Here is a 20,362-nt window from a genome sequence, read left to right as displayed (position 1 = left end):
TTTTCTGCAAATTAACTCAATATGAGTTGCTTTTGAGCAGTCACTCAAATAGGTATGTTTGTATATGCTGGCCTCTCTCCCAAGGCCTACCCTTAAGTATTGGAACCCATCAGCATTAACAGCTCTTCAGATTACATATCACTGAGACAATTCCCAATGAAAATGGTAGACAACTGAGTCTTAACCAGTGCTTCTTCCAGGATAAAAGTCACACTTTCATAATACGAATATCTTCATTATATCCCTTTTGGTGCATCTCTTTGCATGAAATTATACTAAGAGCTTGCCTTTGGGGGACAATATAGCAGTAGAAGCTATACCAATTGACAAGTCCTCAGCTTCAAGTCTCTTGCTGACTTTTCGTCATTCCTTTAGAAAACCTCCACTGCCTTTCACTTCACCTCTTCACAGCTGTAATTGCCTTGGAGCTGTCAACGGAGGTGGGTCACAGAACCCAGCACAAGGGCGGAAAGGTAGCACCCAACATCTCAGGGGCTTGACACATGGGCTTCATCTTCATCTTGCATCCTAGTCTATCTACTGCCACCCTGGCTGCACTGCAGGCCAAATCAAACAGCAACCTCCCATAACATCCTTCTGCTGTTGGGCTCTACAGAAAGGTTCAGCAGTTCCCAAGGCTTCCTTTCCTGAGTGCCTCCATCCTGATGCTAGAACAAACATCTAATGTCCCCAAATTCTATTTTTGCCCACTGCTCCCCAGTTCTGCTGTCCATGATTCTCACTGTGCCACATGATTCTTCACATGCGCCACACAGTCTCTGAGGGCTTCTCCTAAACCATGTTCTGACCTTCACACGCTTGGTCCTTGAGTCTCTTCTTAAGGCCCCCCTGTGGTGCCCTCTCTGCTGCAGCAGCCCCCAGGGAATACGCTCATTTCTTGGGGGACAGATCGTCACTGCAGCTGGCTCAGTGCTTCCAGGAGGAGTCTTGGCTGTGGACACACAGAGCCTACTCAGGACCTCTGGACTGCGGTGCCAACAGAGCGACAGCACTTCTGAAGCAGAGGAGACCTTGCTAGGATCCAGGCTTATCCTCACTTGAGCCTGCTGAGGCTGGTCTTTGCAGGCTCCCTCTGTATCAGATGAAGCAAAGCTACTTTTGAGCAGGCATCTGACTTTTAGCCACTCTGAATTGCCTCCTGGAGCAGCCAGTCTCACCACTGGTCACAGCTCCAACTGTTTAAATTTCACCTCCCTTTCCCCTATGCTCCCAAGCTCTGAGCCTGCTCAGCAGAAGTGGGGCCAAGCAGCACCCTAGCTGCCAGGAGGCTTTGTGTTAAGTTTCCCCTGTCCTGTGAGTCTATGCTCAGAAATCCTGTCTTCCTCAGTTTCCATCATCGTCCTCCACATCCTCCTTTTCCTCCCGTAGCCAATGCACAAAAAAGGCCTTTCTGGAGCAGGGCTTAAGAACATCTAATTCTCCATTCACATTTCCTTCATTTCAGATCCTAACTGAAATCACAGGGGACTTTTTTTTCTCCCTTACCTACCCCTCTCGTTGCCCTCTGTCAGAATTATTCAGCTCTCTGAAGCATTACCAGATATACTATGTAGGAAAGACATGGCAGAAGAAATTAAATAGTATTGTTAGGTATCTATAATTACCCCAAGTCATTTTTTCCACAGTACAGCAATTTCAAATCTCTCACAGCACTCTCTTTGGAAACCAGATGTTGACCATGTCAGCTGTGTGCTAAGAATGCATTTTCATGAGTTGCGTTTCTTGGAGTTTGCAAAACGATGATGGTGGTGAAGAGGGAATGCTCCTGGAAAATTCCACCCACACAGACACAGGGCAGGAAGAACAGAGACCCACCAGGCTCCTCAGGATGCATGGGGCTTCTCAGCCCTTTCCCTCTGTCACAGCACAAAGTGTGTCCCCTTCCCTCAAGCAGAAAGCAAGGGAAATTTCTTCCACGCTCCTGCTCATAGGAGAGCAGACAGGGGGGCTGGTGGGAGAGCATATCTGGGAGTGGGAGGGTTTCCCCCTGGGGTGCTGTGCTGCTCACCCTCCAGAGCAACATACAGGCAGACATGGAACAATGAAAATAAAAAATTTGGTGGATGTCTCTCTGGTCAGCTCCTCTCCACCTCCCTCCCATTTGGTCTGTCCCATCCCATAGTCAACAGCCGCAGCAACCAGGCTCCCAGCATGATCATCAGACAACTGTTTTGCATCTTCTAAAAGAACCCACTGATCCCTGATACTCAATCTAAATGCACTTTTGCTCTACCTCCTGCCTCCCCATTATTCTTTAATTACACTCCCTTGGATTGTCCTAAAGAAGTCCTTATTGATTATTCCTTTCAAACACTTGCAGAAAATTATCATACTCCCTATCTGGCAAAAATACATGCTTGGGAAAAATCTATCCTTAGCAATCAGGCAAAGGTCCAGTAAGACACAGGCTACCCAGAGAAAGCAGGTTTTAACTAAAGTTCAAGTAACATTGCACAGTAAACCCTGGGAATACTTCAGAGTGTTTATTTGAGACAGGGGACTTCTTAGTGGAGAAAGTCCTTAGTGTAGATTTCACTAGACTGTACTCTTTTAATCTTTATTTGTAAGACAGTGTCTCCATTAGTCCCAGGCTGGAGCAAGGTGTCTGGTCAATGAGCAGGAAAATATATACACACACAGGACTTATTCTGGGACCAAATACAGGAGACAGAGCACAGATAAGAACAACTGTTCAAACACAAACACAGAGATCTCTATGGGTCTGTTCCTCAGCCACCCCGAAAGCCAAGACCTCAAATAGCAGCCATCTGTAAGAAGGACAAGGCATGAAGCTGGTGGGAACTACAAATGCAGGCTGATCTATGCATAGGAGAAGCTCAAGAAAAGCAGCTGTCCACAGGTAGCCCCTGTTAGAGGCAGAAAAACTACTGAAATGAGATGCTGCCGTAATCCCAGCAGTCTTTACAAAGCAAACATAATTAAATGCAGGGATACAAAGAACTCTGGCCTCGGTGAAAATGAGCACACATCTAAGAAGGAAAGCAAATAGCTCCCACTTCTAAAAAAGAACAAAAGTAAAGCACTGGCCTGAAAGCAGTGACCTGAGCAATCCTGAATCCTTAAAACACCCAGAGGATGCTTGAAGCAAACAGTTAAAATCAGCACGCAGGAGCTGATCTCAGGCAGCAAGACTGCAGAAGGGACTCTCTATTATTCCCAGATCTCCCAGCTTGGACGGTGAGACTGCTTAGACTGGAAAACTTGCAGCACACATCTGCTGTCCAGTGTGCACCCAATATAAGTTGATTTACCAGCAAACACTATTTCTTCCCAAAAACCACAGGAACACATAATACCAAGGTGGATCTACTGGGAGAACAAAAGGATCTACAGCACCTATTAGCGTTAACATTGCAGTGTTCACCCCATATGTGGTGGGTGGCAAGCTGCCCTGCTGCACAGTTTCCCCAGTCTCATAAGGGCCAGCCCTGCATACTCCAACACTGACCAAAATTGCATTCTGATTAAGCTGTGCAAAAAATTATTTTTTTAAAAGTAAGGTCTGAAGAATACAGGGAAAAAAAATAAAGGTATTGCTTCAATCTAAACCCAGGTTTGTTTGCTTTTTTGAATTTTCCACTAGTCAAATTAGTCCATTCAACACACACAAAAATCATGTTCTTTATCACACATGATTAATAAAAGTGATAGAAATTTGGATCCAAACAAACATCTGCAAAGACACTTCAAGTACTCGCTGGCAAAGGAGTTTCAATTAAAACAGAAAAAAGAAATTTAAAAAAATCGCAGTCCCCAGGGCTAGACCTCTCTCCTGAGAGGTGACGGAGACTGCAGTGTAAACCTCCATTCTGAGTCAGGCAGAAGAGAGCTGAATGTAGTTTTCCCATTGCCTAGGAATCTGTCCTCACCGTCTGGCTAACAAGGCTCTGGGATCTGGAGGAAGATGCTGCCATTTCCTCCTCCACATCGCCTCTGTGAATGGTATCTAAAGGCTTTTGTGAGTCTACATGAGAACACCAAAATGTCAGTTTTCATTTACAGCTATAAAACTTACAAAAGAAATCCTCCATATCTGACCAAAATTAATGAATATTTTCATTGATCCTGAACTATGTTTTTTTCACAGATTCGTTTGTTCCTCCCACCGTATTTCTGAGGCTCGAGAATTATCATCTGGAAAGGGAAGGACACAGTCCTTATCACTCCCGGTCTTTAATGATCTGTGTCATTTTTCCCAAAAACAGACTTTGGGGACAAAATTGGCCAGAGTCCAATTAAAAATTCCTCACCTCCTTCCATTTGTGTTGTGCTGTTTTGCATCATTAAACAGCCTAACCCCATTCCACCACATGAGCGGCTGAACATTACTCATAGTGAAATGTTGCCTGTGTGTTAATTCTGCAAAGTGCTTAGGATCCTTCTCGAAGGAAGGAACAATAGAAATGTAAGTCATTATCATGTACAGGAACCGAGGAAATAAACCTAAGGGAAACAAGCACCAGAAACTGTCACACAAAACGCAGACCAAGTTGAAAGCTTAAAAAGGAACAAGAAAAAGGCTGTCAAACGATCTTCCAGGCTTGGCATGGTGGGAGACATTGCAGAATGCAGCTAGCCCAGCAGAAGGAAATTAAATAAGCCTGGCAAACTGCTGACTCAGCAGAAGACAGCACAACCCCCAGCACATTTTTTAGAAATAAACCCAGGTCAGTAAATGCCAGAGCCTTTCACGAGGAAGAAAGACCAAAGGATAGTGACAGAAACTCAGACACCACTACAAGGCAATGAAAGAGTGAGGGCTGGGATCTAATGTTACCAAAGGCGGTCTGAAAAAATTACAGACTCAGGGAAAACACAGTTCAGGCAGAGGGAAAACAAATGACGCTGAACATATTGTACGCTCAAATCGATGACACTAAACGCATGCCAGAGTTCATGAGCAGGGACAGTAACTCAAGCACACAGTAGCTCCAGTGACAACCACAGTTTTAACACTGAGATACCTTTGAAAAGCAGCAGAGAATTTAACACATAACAGTGAGGAGAAACCCACAGGGGAAAAAACTGTCCCGCTCTAGTAATAAATACTGCCAGGATGCAGGTCAGCAACAAGCCAAGTCAACCACGCACCATCAGGATTCAAACCCAAAGCAAGGAGCATGTGAGAACTGAACATAGAAATGCTGGCCAGAACCAACACCAGAGGAGAGAAACCAAGCCAAAGACACAACAAACAAGCTATTCCTTACTGAAAAAAAAAAGTCTGAGCAATTTCACACTAAGAAAAATTTATTTCAAATGCATTCAGAAGAAAATGTGGCCAGCCTTCTACTCCAGGAAAAGCAAACTGCCAAAATATTGGGGAAGAGGAGGAGGAGGAAGAGAAAGAAAAAGAAAAACAAAACCAAAAGTAAAAGGCAAAAGAAAGAAAAACATAGGGTCCTGTGAGTATGCAGATGAGGGCACAGCAGCACCTCCTTTCTCTCAAGCCCCATGGAAGGAAAACAGAGCCTCAAGTTAATAACATTCAGGAAATGTAAAAATAGAAAAAGCAAAGGTTTCACAGGCCAAGAAAAGACATCGTCGACATGAGACAGAGTCTCAAGCAAATGCAACTGAACAGACAAAAACACACCCGCAGGCACCAGAGGCACGTTCACTCACTGTGAGCTTTCTTCAGCAGAAGCTATGCTAGTACTTTCTCCAGACTCAGTCTGGTTGGCTGCTTCCTCTCTCCCCTCACGAATTTCAAATCTTAAATCTGCCATAATTCCCATGCTTTTCTCAGCTGTCTTTTCGTTGCATAGTCTGGACACGAAAAGCAATAGGAAATAAACTGCCACTTCCACTGGCACTGGGGCAACTTGTGTGGTTTCTGGCTGCTACAGACTCCCTGAAGTGATTCCCAGTATGTGCCTGGGGACAAAGCAGGGGAAAGTGAAGTTTGCTGTGCTGTGTATTTGTATGTTGTTGAACAACACACAACCTGCCCGTGTCAGTCCTGAATGAAGTACAGCTGGAGCAATTACTGTTGGGCTGAAAAACAGTCAGCTGACTCATAAATGGAGTTTATGGAAAAAGTAATTCTTGTGTTCAAATTGAAATTAGAGAATAGTTTTGGCCTGAAGAGAGTGCAAGGGAGGGGATTTTTAGAATGTCAGCATATATCACTTATACTTTTCACAATTACATGCTTTGCTTAAAAATGGCAATGCACAAAATTAAAGCTTTAGAAATTTCATTTTCACATGACATTTTTCTGTGTTACGAAATGGTTTTACTACATTTCAATAATCTGAATATATTTTTTTTCAGGTCAGAAGAACATTTTGTCTGGACTTAAACAGAAATATGAATTTGTTTTCATTCACCAAAAATTACAAAACAACAGCCATGTTTCTTTCTTTCATTTCTAACCAAATCAAACCCCCCTTCCTGATTTTTGGGGATGTTGTGCACTGATCAGGGATGATACGATGGATCCTTGATACCGTGTTGTGATAGGAATATTTAATCAGTGTACCTATGCTTGAAAGCTCATCTTCTCGCAGCAGCTCAGCTACCACCCGAATTAAGATATGGATGTTTATTGTCAACGTGCTAGGATAACACATTCCCAGAATCAATTAAATGCTCATGATGAAAGGGATACACACATACACAGCAACATCTGACATGCCATGGAAATCTCCAAGCTGTTGGCAAGCAGGAGGGTTTTCAACCAGAGGCAATGTGGCTCTGGCACTAGTGCACCAGCCCTGCACTGAGAGGGAGTCTTGCATCGCAAGACGTAGGCTTACCACAGGTTTTTTTTTGTTCTCTGTAAAATTAGGATTATCCCCTTGGATGTTAAGAAGACTGGAAATTTTCCAGCAGCACTGGGTATTTTTGAGTTATTGCACCTTCTCAGCCATAGCTCTCCAAGCACGCAAAAGCACCTTTACTGCTTTTTCCCATCTGCCCTTCACACTCTCAATGAGGCCCCCATAAGCTTGCACAAAGCCAGTTATAATTCTCCGCTGCCTATCAAAGCCTTCACAAGAGTTAGGCAGTTGGTGTGTAAAGCCTGCTGCCTACCATGCTGACTAATGTTGTCTGATTGTTCCCTTGTACTCCCCCGTCAGTCCATCTGTACCCATCTGCTGCCTTTTGTCTTCTAATTAAAGTGTAACTACTTTGGGGTAGGAGCCACCTTTCTGGTTAGCATTCACACAGCTCCATGCAGAGCAGAATCCCAAGTCCATAACTGGGTGCTGGGGACAGCAATGATGACATGCAAGAGGCAGCTGCATGTACATGCAGCAAGGGGGAACGGTGACCTGCCTTGCTGGGTGGCATGGGCAAGTCAGCTGGAGGAAAGCCCCAGACTAGAGTTCTCATCCAGAGTGCAACCGAGGCAAGAGCAGTCTTCTCCCATAGCTGGATGGTATTACCATGTTAGTGCACTGAGCACAGTCCTCAGCATTGCCCTGTCCAAGGAGCCTGGTTGGCAGCCCCAGTAAAGGTCAGATGGCTACCATCACCCTCATCAGCTACACTAGCACAGAAATGCTAGGAGGTATCCTAACTGTGGCCTGGGCTTAATAAAGATCTCCAGATTTTCCAATATCTGATTTGCATTAGAGGACAAGGTCTCTCCAAGAAGCTGTCATTGTTTCAATGTAAGAATTCCCTCCAGTAGCCAAGGAGTAGTGACTGGTGGAGAAGAGCCAGAATATTTTTCTGCAGGCTCATGAATCATAAAAATACAGTCCAAAATTCAGGCAAACAAAGTCAGGAACCGCTTCAGCAAGGGGCAAAGAGAGCAAACAGCTTATACTGACATAATAAACAGTGGTTAGGAGGAGATACCCAGCTAGTGTTCTCTTTGGTCAAAGAGACAGACTAGCTCATTATTGCAGGATGCAGTAATCTAATCTAATGGTCTGATATGATCAGTCAGCAAAGATACTATTTGATCATCATGTCCACAAGATTTACATAGGAGGCTTTTTCAGAAAGGTTGTTCCATTTATCACCTGATAAGGAAAGCTTTGTGTGGCACTTGTATCTGCCCTTCCCCTTAGGAACCAGTGTAAGATTAACATGGTCATAATTAGCCACAAATACATACAGTTACATCCTGGGCAACTGTGAGAAGCCAAGCCAAATCTTGACTGCGGATGCAGCATAGGTGCACAAATAAAGCCATCTGGTTGTCTGATGGAATCAGGGTCATCAACAGAGCCATCAGATGTGACCTAGATCAGGTATCTAAGGGACACTCACTTGTGAGTGGGGTATCCATAAAATATGTATTCTTTGTTGCAAGTCTGCTGTCTAATGAGAAACAAGGGATTCAAGAAATTATGGTCTCTTAGAGAAATGTCCAGAACGAAGACTTTACAAATAAGGGGGGAAATGCATTTACAGACTGCCGTTCTAATTTCAGCCATATGTGCTTAAATCCAGAATGGTTCATCTGCCCTAACTGAAGCTATATCCTTCTAAAAACTGGTTCTATGGGATCAGAATCAGTCACTAACTCTGAGTAGGTTTAAACAAACTCCTATGCTGTTTCTCCTCAGGGACAATGAGTCATAAATCCCCATGTACACAGGGAAATTAGCAAAACAAGACTGATTGGCAAAAACAATCCAATCCTGTCTCACCATAAAAGGAGTCAGTGGGATAAAAAACATTTCCTCTGAAGTCTCTGGACATGCTGTCAAGGTGCCAAAACTCCGCACACAGAGCAGAACCTGACCAAAGACAGTAACTTCCACCCCAGGGAGGCAAGCATACCTGTGCATGCATGTGTAAGTGATCAGAAAGGCTTGCCCAGGTGGGCACCAGACAACACAGGGAGGAAACTGTCACAAATGATCTAATCATCTTTCCAAAGGCAGGGAAGGGCCTTTAGAGGAGATGCTTGGATTAGTACAGCTGCAGGTTTCACCTCACAATCCTACATTCTTGTTCCTCTCTTATTTTTAAACAGCCTTCTTCAGAAAATTAAAGAAAGAAATCTAAAACATTCCTTCTGCTGGGAAACATAACAGGTACATGATTCATATTGGCTCTTCATGGAGTGGCCAATACCAGACAGACTCTTAATAAAAGCCAAGAATACTGATGAGATTTTCAGCCCTCTTCTCTCCTCCCCTGTTCTATCTGCCACTGCGATGTTGAAGCACACAAAGAAATGACAGTGAAAATTTCTTCCAATGCACAGAAAGACTTCAGACCAGGCCTGAAGGATTATCAAAAACTACAGCCTCTTCAGCATCTCTATGGTGTTCATCAGCCCTCCAAAGCTGCAGGTTGCAGGAGGTGACAAGTGCTTTCATAAGGGCTTTTGTTTTGCAGCCATCCACAATAGCCTTCATGTGCCAACTGCCTGCTCATAGAAAAAGTACATGGTAGAAGCTTGCAGAAATTATGTCCTCACTGGGCCAGGCTTGAAGTTTTTGCTGATCAGCTTGTCCATAACCCAGTTTTTCTTTCTTATCAAGTAAGTGGTCTCTTGTGAGACACTCTTCAGGTTCATCTTGTTCATCTAATCACAGAAATGTAGGCTGGCAGAGAACCACAAGAGATCACTTACTGCATCCACCAGCTCTGAGACAGGACAAGATAGATTTAGGCCCCACGCTGTTGGATATTTTTCTATGTGTCCTCCAGCAAATGAGCCTTACCAGCAAATGAGCCTCACCATGTCTCACCATGCTAACAATTAGACAGCTCCCTACATATCTAACCAAAATCTTTCTCCTTGAAAATTTCACAAGATTTCTTCTTCTTTCTGCTTACTGTGGACATGAAAAGCAACTGTCCACAATGTCCTTTTTTCAACAGTGGTTTAGATGTCCAAACACTCATCTTGTTCCCCTTCCTCTTTTTTCAGATGAAACAAACTTCTTTTTCCATTTTTCTTTTCTAAGTCCTTCTTTCCTTTCTGTAGCTTCTTCCCACATCCTCAGGGAGCCTTTCCCAAGCATGGATGGGCATGACACTGCTCTGTCCCAAGCAGGGGACAGTGTCACACAAGTTATCACACAACCACCTTATGTTGACTACGACCAAGACTGAACAGATTTCTGGAAAGCCCATGTGGCAAAGAGTAGTGGGACTGTTTTTCACCCTATTTCAGCATTAGGGAGTACTGGAAGTCTACAGTCACTGAGGCAGCTGACAGCATGTTACGGCAAATGGCCCCATTCCCAGGGAGTACTGATGTGTGCAATGGTGTAGGAGAACAGGCTAAGAGCAGCCTGTCTGTGAATTTGTAATCATGGCCACACCGATGGCTAGAGGAAGCAGAACAGATGCTGCTAATTGATTTTCAAGAGTTCAAAAGTCAAACACTGATAATTATAGGAGCAACAGCAGGCAAACATTTTATCTGCTGAGGTAGGTGAGGGTTGATAGGGGCAGAGGATTAGCACATGCAGCTGGGAGAATGAATCTGTCAGCATAAGTTTCCCATCTGTCCACCTCTAAGATGGCTTGTAGTGGCACCCTGACCAAACCCATCATCTGGGGCTTTGCTCATCCATCCAGGAGCACGAGTTACTGGAGCATGCATGGTAAGAGATGCCCCAGGGAGCCTGAAATCAAAGGGCTCTGTGGGGTGGCAAGAGAGGTTGCTGTCATAAGCCACACAGAAAGGTGCTCTGAATCCCCAGTGACACACCTAAGGGAAGAGGCAGAGAAACATCAGCAAAAGGGAGAGACCGAGAACAACCTGGTGACAGAAGTGATGCAAAACTCACTAGAAATTAAAGAAATTACAGAGAAAGAATCGCAAAGAGGTTCTCAGAGACAGTAACATTCATGTCATCCCCAGGTTTGCAAGGGAAAGTGAGGCAGCAGACAGGAGGAGCTGGGAGCTAATGGGACAGGACTGCTGTGCCCTGCCTCAGCAGGGAAGATGCATGTGAGCAAGAGCTGGAGAGCAGCACTTGCCAGCTCTCACGAAGGGATCACAAACCCAGAAATAAGTACTCATCATATGTGGGATTATAGGAGAGCAGAAGAGAAAGGCAATCAGTAAAGTAAAGAAAAAGCCTGGACGAAAACTCTTTCCACACAAAACACCACAACCCACAGACACAAAACCTAGTGTAGTACCAATCCTCTGGCTCACCTTGTGAGACCTCTGGCCCCAGCTCAGCACTACATTGAGGCAGGGCCCTTCATGGGGCATAAGGGTGGACCTCCGTCACCACCTCCTTCTGTGTAACTGCCCCTCTATGATAAATACAACAGGGGCATCTAGGCACCCAAAACACACCTAGGCTGTCTGGCCAGTGAAGCAAAGAGCTCTTTTACCTAGCCAGTTAAAGGGTGGTGAGGGAAGGCGTGCAGTCTTCTGCCCCTAAGGAGCAGAGAACAGAGAAGTGAATTAAATGCATCACATTTGCTTATCAGAAGAGGAATCTTTACTCATGGCTACAAGAGCAGAAAAGCTCAGATTACTGCCCCTTTCCAGAAGGTGGTTGCTCTACACATTCTTTCATGATTGTCAGCCCCACGAGGCTTCAGTCTAGCTGAAGGATGCAGGAGGAGATTTATCACCATCAGAGTCTGGGGACAGCTGTAGCTTTTCTGGAAAATGAATTCCTGTTCTGAAATAACTGGTGAGGTTTTGAAGATATTTCTTCCCAAATTGGGACCAAAAAATCAAAATATAAAAAAATTTCAGACCTGAAATCCTGAAATAGTTCAATCACCGTCTGCATCTTTGCTGCTAAGAAAATGGAAGGCTTCACACCTGCTTTATATATATATATATATACACCTCATGAGATGTACTCCTCACAATCTATTTGCCATCTTTCAAGAATCAACTGCACCAAGCTGTACAGAGCAGCAAACTTTGTCACTAAATCCAGAGGAGAGTAATAAAAATTTTCAGAAGACTAGCAAACATGACCTACCAGGAGAGACTGAACAAATTCTTGTTTAATCTACAGCAGAGATGACTGGGAGACATGATAGAAGCCCTCAAACATACATAGGGAAAGTAAAAAGAGGAAGAGAATAAACAATTCTCTATGTCCACTAGGGAGATGCCAAGTAGTAATGGGCATAAACTGCAGTCAGGGAAATCTAGGTTAGACAACAGAAAAACTTCCCAGGGTAAGGAGAAAGAAGCCATGGAAGAGATTGCCTTAGGATTTCATGGAGTTTCTAGCATCGAAGGACTCTCAGAACAGGTGAGACAAACATCTGTCAGGAATAATTTCATTCTAGTTGATCCCTCCCTTGGGCACAGGGCGGTGAGAATAAATGACCTCTTGATGTTCCTCCCAGGTACGGCATCTGATTATGGATAAAAGTGTGCAGCCATGTAACTAAAGACTGAGCTATAGTGAACACACACAAGTGGACTGAATCACTGTTTCCCATGCAGCCTTTCATCTCTCGTCTCCTACTGCCTGAGTGTTTGACTTGGAAATTCTCCTGCGTTTTAAGCAGTTTCTTCTACATATTGCCTAGAAGTTGCCAGGACAAAGCACGTTGCTACTTTAGCAAAAATTACTGAGCATTTGGATGATTTTACACTGCAAAACAATGCACTTACAAAGGTATTGGGATTGTGTGCTAATAATATATGAATAATTTATGGCTTGTATTGTGGCATTGCCTGGGAGCTGCTGTTAAGGGCCAGCACTCTGCTTTGCTTGACTCTCTGCAAACATGGAATAAAATTTGATCTTTGCCCCAGAAAGCTCTGTTTCACCCTTGTACATTAGTGTTTGCATTTCTGCTGAATGAAGAAAATGAGGAAAAAGAGTATGGGGTTCCAGGTATGAAAGGTATTTGTCTGTGATCAGAGTGTGTTGGAGATGACTTCTGTGTTTTCCAGGAAGAACCTGCCAGTGTAAAATTCAAACAGCTCAGAGTTTGATTATAATAATCTGATCTTCCTGCTGAGCGAGACACTGACTTCAAGATGAAACATTTGTGTTCAGGAAGCACTATGGGCTTTTCATACCACTAATACCATAGTTCATCATAGTCTCATTTCAGGCCAGTCCTAGCTCCTATGAAATTAAGAACTGTTCTAGTTCTTAGATTAAGATCCATCTAGTTAATGGATACCAAGTAGTCCCCGCAGACAGCAAGGCTCAGGCAGGTCCCAGGTCTAACACCAACATTCCAGTTCACCAGCATCCCTTCCACTAATTCTCTGGTTCATCTGAAAGACCATGGATATGCTCTCAGAGACTGAACAACCCCTCTTACCACTCATGGAAGCCCCCAAGCCCTCACTGAGGGTGTGACAGGGTAATGCATGTGACAAGCAGGATAAAAACAGGACTGCATTTAGCTGTGCCTCCCCAGGGCCTGCAAAGCATCCCAGGAACAGATTCCTCACAGCCAGCCCTGCTAATAATCCTTAGCAGGATTCATGCAGCTACTGCTTTGTTTTCCTGCTCTGACAATTGAGTTTTCCTCTGTGAGAACAAATTTGGTGCCAGCTAGGAAGATATCCTCCTGGACTTTGCCTGGTGGTCTTTAGAGAGGTTGTGCGATGGACAGAGCCTGATGTGAGGTCTCTGCAGCCTTGCCTGCCCACTCCCTTTGCAATATCCAGCCAGCCTGCCTCCAAACACATCTGAGAGTTGTCCACATGTGCTGATGCCATGCCATACATTTCTTCACACTTCTGTCCCACTGAGACCTCTGCTGACTCTCCCAGACCATACTCTCTCATCTGGTCTGCACAGTGCCAACACCATGATGTAATGGGTCTTCCTGGAAGCCAAGTACAACCTGGGGCCTTTCACCCTCTCCCCAAACTTCTGCAACTCCGGGGAGACCTTAGTGCCTGCCAGGCACTAGTGCAACGGCTCTTCTGCCTCCTTCAAAACTTATTCCTTCAGCCCTCTTCTGAATGCACTTTTGACAGCTCCCTATTTCATTCTCATCTCCTCATTAATTTCTTCCTGGCTTTGCCCATTCAGGCCACTTGCAAGTCCATGCAGAGAACAAGCAACCAAGGAAAGAAGGCTTTCTGCGCCTGATGGGGCAAAGGGGCATTTTTCTAAGCCCTACACTTGATCACATCCAGAGCAAGCTCTGCTTCATTATCTGTTGAGTGCTCTGCTGAGTTCTCCTTGCTTTCACTCTGACTTCTCACCCCCATCACTTTTTTATATCTTATTTTCTTAGCCCTCAAACTACCCCCTCTACTTCAACTCAAACCCTTTAGGAGTGTTTGTTCTGAGCCTGGGCCACTAACATTTATGTGGGAGGTGAAATGAACCAAAGCTTTGCACTAACATAGAAATCCACACCATTTCTAAAATGGTGCTTTGGGTTATATGCAAATTATTCAGAAATATGCAAATCTGGATCTTTGAACAACTCGATATGATCTCACGTACACATCCTACTTAATGCACCATCCCATTGCAATTGACACTGGCCAGATATATCAAATGTAGTTAACACTGGCATATATTACTAAGTGTGGCTGTAGCTCAATCATAGTCGTTTAGCATAGAGAACTTCACTGCCTCCAAGCCATACAGAGAAATATTTTCTGTTGCTGCTATTGAAACCCATAGCACAGAGAAGGTCTCTTCTCTAAAAGGAAGGAAAACTTTTGTTGAGAGGTTACAGAAGGGAAGCTGATGAATTTTTTATGCATGCTAATGGAAGAATGTAATGGCATGCTGCATAGAGAAGACAGCAGCCTGGGTATTGGAGATATCAGTGGTCCAGGATGCAAGGAGAAGATTGCCAGCCCTTGATAAGAAGTACAGAAAGGTTGGGGGGATTATCTGCCTGGAGCCTTCCTCCATCCTCCTCCCTGACGCAGTTTGAGAATTACCAAACATGTCCTACCCTCTCCCACTTCCTCTCCTTGGTCAGAAGGATGATCACCAGCTTGGGATGCATCTGGTATCCGTCTTCACTGAACGACAAATTCCTGCCTTCAAAGGTGACATTGATCAGGTACCTGCAGGAGAGAGAAAAGAGCAAGGAGAATGTTAACACTTGGGAACCAAACCTGAAATGAGAGCCTGCCTCTCTCCTGCAGCTTAAGCTGGGTGGGTAGGAGCACAGTGCAAACAATGGGAAATCTAAGAGAAAGGGAGTTGGAGAAACAAGACAATTACTTCAGGAGCTGAGACAATCAGGAAAGGCAAGGCAATTGCCCCCATTTTATGACTGGGATAGGGAAGTGATGTCCCTCCCACATTGGCTCTCAATGAATTCCTGAAAGCACACCTAAGAGTCACACATACACACGTGTGCCCATAGTCCTTGATTTCCCCTTACCACAAAGGGCTTAGGGATCCGTAGCAATTAGCCATGTAAACATGCTCCGCAGACTACACTTTGCTCACTCTCCAAAGGGGATTTCACATGTCATTTGAGGACAACAATGTCCTACAGGTAAAGCAGTGGAGAGAGCCTCCCCCCAGCCCAAACATCAAGGCAATGATAAGGGAAGCTGCAGAGTAAGGAGCAGCATACCTGCAAGAAGCTCCATCCCTATCAGCCAGCACACCTCACAGGGCCCAAAGCAATCATCTGAAGCAGCTTAGGAATAGGGACAGTGAATGTTAAGAAAGCCCATTGAAAGTCCTTTTCCCTAGGGACAGAGTCATGCCTTATACCCGGCAAGATCAAACTAAAGGGTGATCAGCCCTGCAAATCCCTGCAGCCAACATTAATGATTCTCTTTGTCTGGAAAGGCCCCGTCACTTCTGCACAAGGCACCCCCCTTTGGGGCATCTCATGTCAGCTGCACAAATGGACTATTAAACAGTCCGGGCTTCAATCTTATTTATCCTAAGGCCTCTTCACTCAGTTCTGGCAGTAGGGAAGACCTTTAAATGGACTAGTATTACAGCTACGCTCATTTCAAGGCCTTCCTGCATTGTGAGAGCATGTCAAAGTGGTGTTGCTGTAAATGAGAATCAGGTCTATTGTTTTCTTAACTGTCAGACTGTCCACAATGACACTGTGGGGAAGAGGAGGAGGCAAATACACATTTCACAGTTCAGTGGTTTATATGACATCTCCATGGCACTCTGACAGTTTTCCCTGTTTATATATTTCACTTCAATTCACAATCCTGTTGCATGAAGTAGATTTTGCCTTTATACACCTGCTCTAGCACCAGCAGCATCACATCACCGTGAGAAGCAGAGGTGACCAAGCTGCCTGCAGGGCTAGCTCCAGGACTCTGCCTTCCTATGCTTTGCCCAGTTTTCCTATAAATTACACAAGCAACATTTCCATTACAGACATGAGAGGTTCTTCTGCTCTATTACATCATGACACCAGGAAACATTTCTGGATATTCATCTTCAGCTCGTCCCTTCTGAACTCAATTTGAATCAATTTCAAGAAAAAAAAAAGAAAAAAAAATCCATTCTTTCAGCGGATTAACACTTTCCCACTATCTGCACACAGAGGACTTCCTGCTAATATAATGAAGGCATTTGTAACAGGAAAACTTCTTCAAACAAACAAAGAAACAAGTCATGGTTTTAGTTTCTTCCTTTTCCCAAACTTTTCTGTTTTAACTCCATTAATCAATCAAACTCATGTACTAATTCCCCATTACCAAGTGCAATCAGCAATCACGTTTACTTCTAAAGGATATTCCTTACTTGCTCCATGTTGTGACCTTCAGGGGGCATGCACAGCATAAGAAACACAGCTGTAAAGGAGCCCAGTGTGAAACATTTGCAACAGGATGATTTTCAAAGGCAGATAATTTGTTATTTTCCAAAAGCTGGACCCATTCAGCACCGAAAAACTGAGAGAACTCCAAAACATCAGCCGCATGGAAAATCTTAGCCATGCAACTGTTCATAATGGCCTAAAACATCCCATGTCAGGACCACACATGCTCTTTTTCTGGCATTTCTTTTCCAGCTGTTTGCATTGCTCTGGTACTGGCTAATACCAGGCACAGGCCATCACTGGGTATGTGCAGCCTACCAGACCTATGTAAGTCTCTGGTGGTGGGAAAGACCTTCCAGTGGACCAAGATTACAGCTACACCCATTTCATGATTGCTTTGCACTGGCCACCAGAGTAAGGATCCGAGAAGATGAGGATGCCGTTAGCCTGATGGGACTTTCAGCTTTATATGTCAGTAGTTACAAAGCAGTGCCAACATCTAATTAAACAGGCAGCAATATTAAAATGTTCTCAGCCCTCTTTCCCCTCCCACCCGAGAATGATGCCACTATGGGAATCTCCCTTGCACAGCCTGACAAGAAGAGTTCACAGAAATCAGCAACAGATAAGACACAAGAGGGTGTCATTTCTGTTCATTTTCCACTGGAAAGATTAGAATCACTAATAATGATCAAGGAGGGATCATCAGCGACTCCAATCCTTGGAACTGCCTTGAGATTTACACTTAAAGCAGCATTAAAATCCCTCACTTCGCACCTTAATGACTGAAATTAGTCTCCAAATTTGGCACAATATCTCTTTAGAGGGTTTTCCATCGAACCCATTAGCAACATGTTTACAAAAGTTTTCAGGAGGAGCGCAGAACAGGCTACCCCCTCGCAGCTTTCTCTGAACTCCTGTGGATTTCTGGGTCCCATCACCTACATGGGGATGCAGGGTGAGGATTTGCGCGGCATTCTCAGGTGCGCTGAGAAAGGGGACACCTGCGTGACAAAGCATCAGGGCTTGAAGGACTCCCTGGCAGGCCAAGTCGGCAGTGTGCTGCAAGGCAGCCACACTCGAGTGACTCTTCCCTCCAACACTACCACAGCAAGAGTCATCCCCTTCAGCAGCATCACTGCCCTGGTACATCAGCACTACTGCTGCCTGCTCTGGCCAGGGGCATTCGTTTCATCCCTGCAGCCTACACACACTCCAGTCCCCAAACAGGCAACCGAGGGGCTGAGAGATTCCCTGGTGTGTCTGCACTGAGCCACCAGCTGCAACAGGGCACAGTGTGAGGCAGCAGGCTGTGCATGCAGGTGAGGCAACCCAAGATGAAACTGTGCCTGTAAAGGGCTTAATCCATGTTTCCCTGGATGTTTTGGACTCCAGGGTGGAGAAACAGAAAGGGGGCATGGGGTGGGGGGGGGTGGGGGGGCAGACGCAGACAATTTAATTTAATTTTCTAGGAACACCTTTCAGCGAAGGATTTTACTTATGTGTGCATTCCTGGAGCTGCTTGATGCAAGCACAGAAGGATTGAGCCCTTTTGCCAGCCTGGTGGAGATGCAGTGGCTGCAATGCCCAAACTCAGCTGGATGGGAGCAAAACACATACGACACTGTGGAAACAGGCTGACATTGTGAGCCCTGTGGTACTGACAAGCAGACAGGAACAAAGAATGAAGGGACATATACTTGGGCACAAAGCAAGTCAGACTTGGGGGACCTGACTCCACATCCTGTGCTCTGACCATTAGGTAATATCACCCGCCTTAGATGTGAGGCTGTCAGCCCTGCAAGCTAATGGAGAGTGTTTCAAAGGCTGGTTGACATAGGAAATAGAGCATTAAAACCACATCAGATGGCCGATTTAGGACCAGCAGAGAGATGATGACATTTTAAATGGTTTCAGCTAGTGATGGAGAAAGCCTGGAGAGGCAAATGTGGCAGGTGGAGAGGGCTTGGGGGGAGACAGGGAGGTTGTTAACCGAATTTTTCTTTGCCCCAGAGACAGGTCTGAAGGAGATGCATTTGAAATCAGCACTAACCACTCCTATGTCTGCCTCCAGTGCCTTGCTGGGAATAAGTTCTTCCTGAACATGCTGACTGGGTGGGCAAATTCGGACATTGCCTCCATTTAGTCCGTCACACACCTCACACGTGTGCATACGCGCACACACACTCCCCAGTGCCCTGTCAGTGCTTGTTACTCTCCGACAAGACAAGCAGTCTGTCTGAAATGGCATGATTATCCTAACATTGACTGCTTCCCTGAATAAGACAGGCCATATAAATAAAACAGCCTCTCCACCGTCAGCACTGGGGAGTCATCTCATCAGTTCACCACATGAGGGAAAAACAGGGTGCAGGTGGAGGGTGGGGAAAGAAAGACTATGGGATACCTCCACCAGAGAGGATCTGCAGGGTAAAAGGCAGGTGACGTGTGATGCAGGATAAGGGTGCAAACCACCATCAGCATCTTTGGAAACTCACTGAAATGTGAAACGTAACAGCAGTGAGGTGAAGGCACTGAAAGGCCTTTACCCCACAGAATCTGCATGGTGAAATAGGCTTTTTCTTTCACCCAGAGACAGCATTAAAAACCTACCAGCCAGAGGTATCAGGGACAGGCATAGCTGCCTGCCCAGACCCACTTCATGCCCAGGAAAGAGCAAACACGAGCGTGTTACTGCATTTCAGCACAAGTGCCCACAGCTCCAAACCATGTTCCCTCTCTCAGCACCAGCAAGACCCACCCAGCCTGGGCTGATGCAAACAGCCTTTGCAGAGTGCATCAGGGTCCTGCCCACCCTGCACACCTGCTCCTGGATGAGGATGGACAGACAGAAACATGGGTGGACTCAAAGGACAGGGAAAAGGGAGTTTAGGACCAGTGCATTTATCTATAAATGCGAATTCTGACCTTCAAGTGGCAAGTGATTGACAAATAGAGAATTAACCAGCACTAACTATGCTGTTAATAGCTTCTGCTCTCATCTGAGAGACTGAAATAGTGTATATTTTTTTAAATGAGAAAGCTGCAACTGATCCCTTCAACTGTTGATTTAAACATCCATTCTCCAAAGCCATGGAAAGCTCAAAATAATACAGGTATTTTTTCTCCATACCATTGCTCAACATTTCCGTGGCTGCCCCTGCCTCAGAGCACAGCCAACACATGCACAACAGCCATTCAGACCCAGCTGTGAGTGCATGAGGTCTCTTGAGATAACGCAGTCTTCACAGGATACCAAAACAATGGTTCATCCCCAAAAAGGTGAGAACAGGCTCTGCCTGGGCCTTCGATCAAACTTCCCCATGGCTGGTACTGTCCCTGGCTAAGCCTTTCAGAGCGTCTCCCATCCCTCATTGCCTGGCTCTGCCCCAGCTCCTGCACTGCCTCCCACTGCTGTGGTGCCAGTGGATTGTGGAGCTGCGAAAGCTGAGCACATCTGGCTGTGTCTGTGTAACATCTGTCCAGTGTCGGTTACAATTTACAGCGAAAGGAGTCCACGCAAAGGGCACGAGCGCAGCTGATTTTACATAACAAGGGACATGGACTCCTTTCTGCTATCATGAAGAAGAAAACAAAACAAGATAGAAAAAAAAATAGAAGCAACCATTGACTAGGAAAATGAAACCTTAAAGGAACAGTATCTCACTCTTCTTCATTTGCTCCTTTCTCTCTCACTGTCAGTGCTACCACTGAATCTTGC

General features: G+C 45.1%; 1 protein-coding gene across 1 annotated transcript in view; it reads right to left on the bottom strand.

Moving 5' to 3' along the window:
- GRIN2B (glutamate ionotropic receptor NMDA type subunit 2B) overlaps window positions 1-20,362 on the bottom strand; it is a 169,935-nt gene that overhangs the window by 62,542 nt on the left and 87,031 nt on the right. Inside the window, exon 3 of the mRNA XM_086469920.1 lies at window positions 14,845-14,959. Within this exon, the coding sequence (XP_086326046.1) occupies window positions 14,845-14,959 (115 nt within the window). The remainder of the gene's footprint in view (window positions 1-14,844; window positions 14,960-20,362) is intronic.

Source organism: Leptosomus discolor, chromosome 1, assembly GCF_034619465.1.
Source record: "Leptosomus discolor isolate bLepDis1 chromosome 1, bLepDis1.hap2, whole genome shotgun sequence".
NCBI classification, from domain to species: domain Eukaryota; kingdom Metazoa; phylum Chordata; class Aves; order Leptosomiformes; family Leptosomidae; genus Leptosomus; species Leptosomus discolor.
This window is presented reverse-complemented; position numbering and strand designations above follow the sequence as displayed.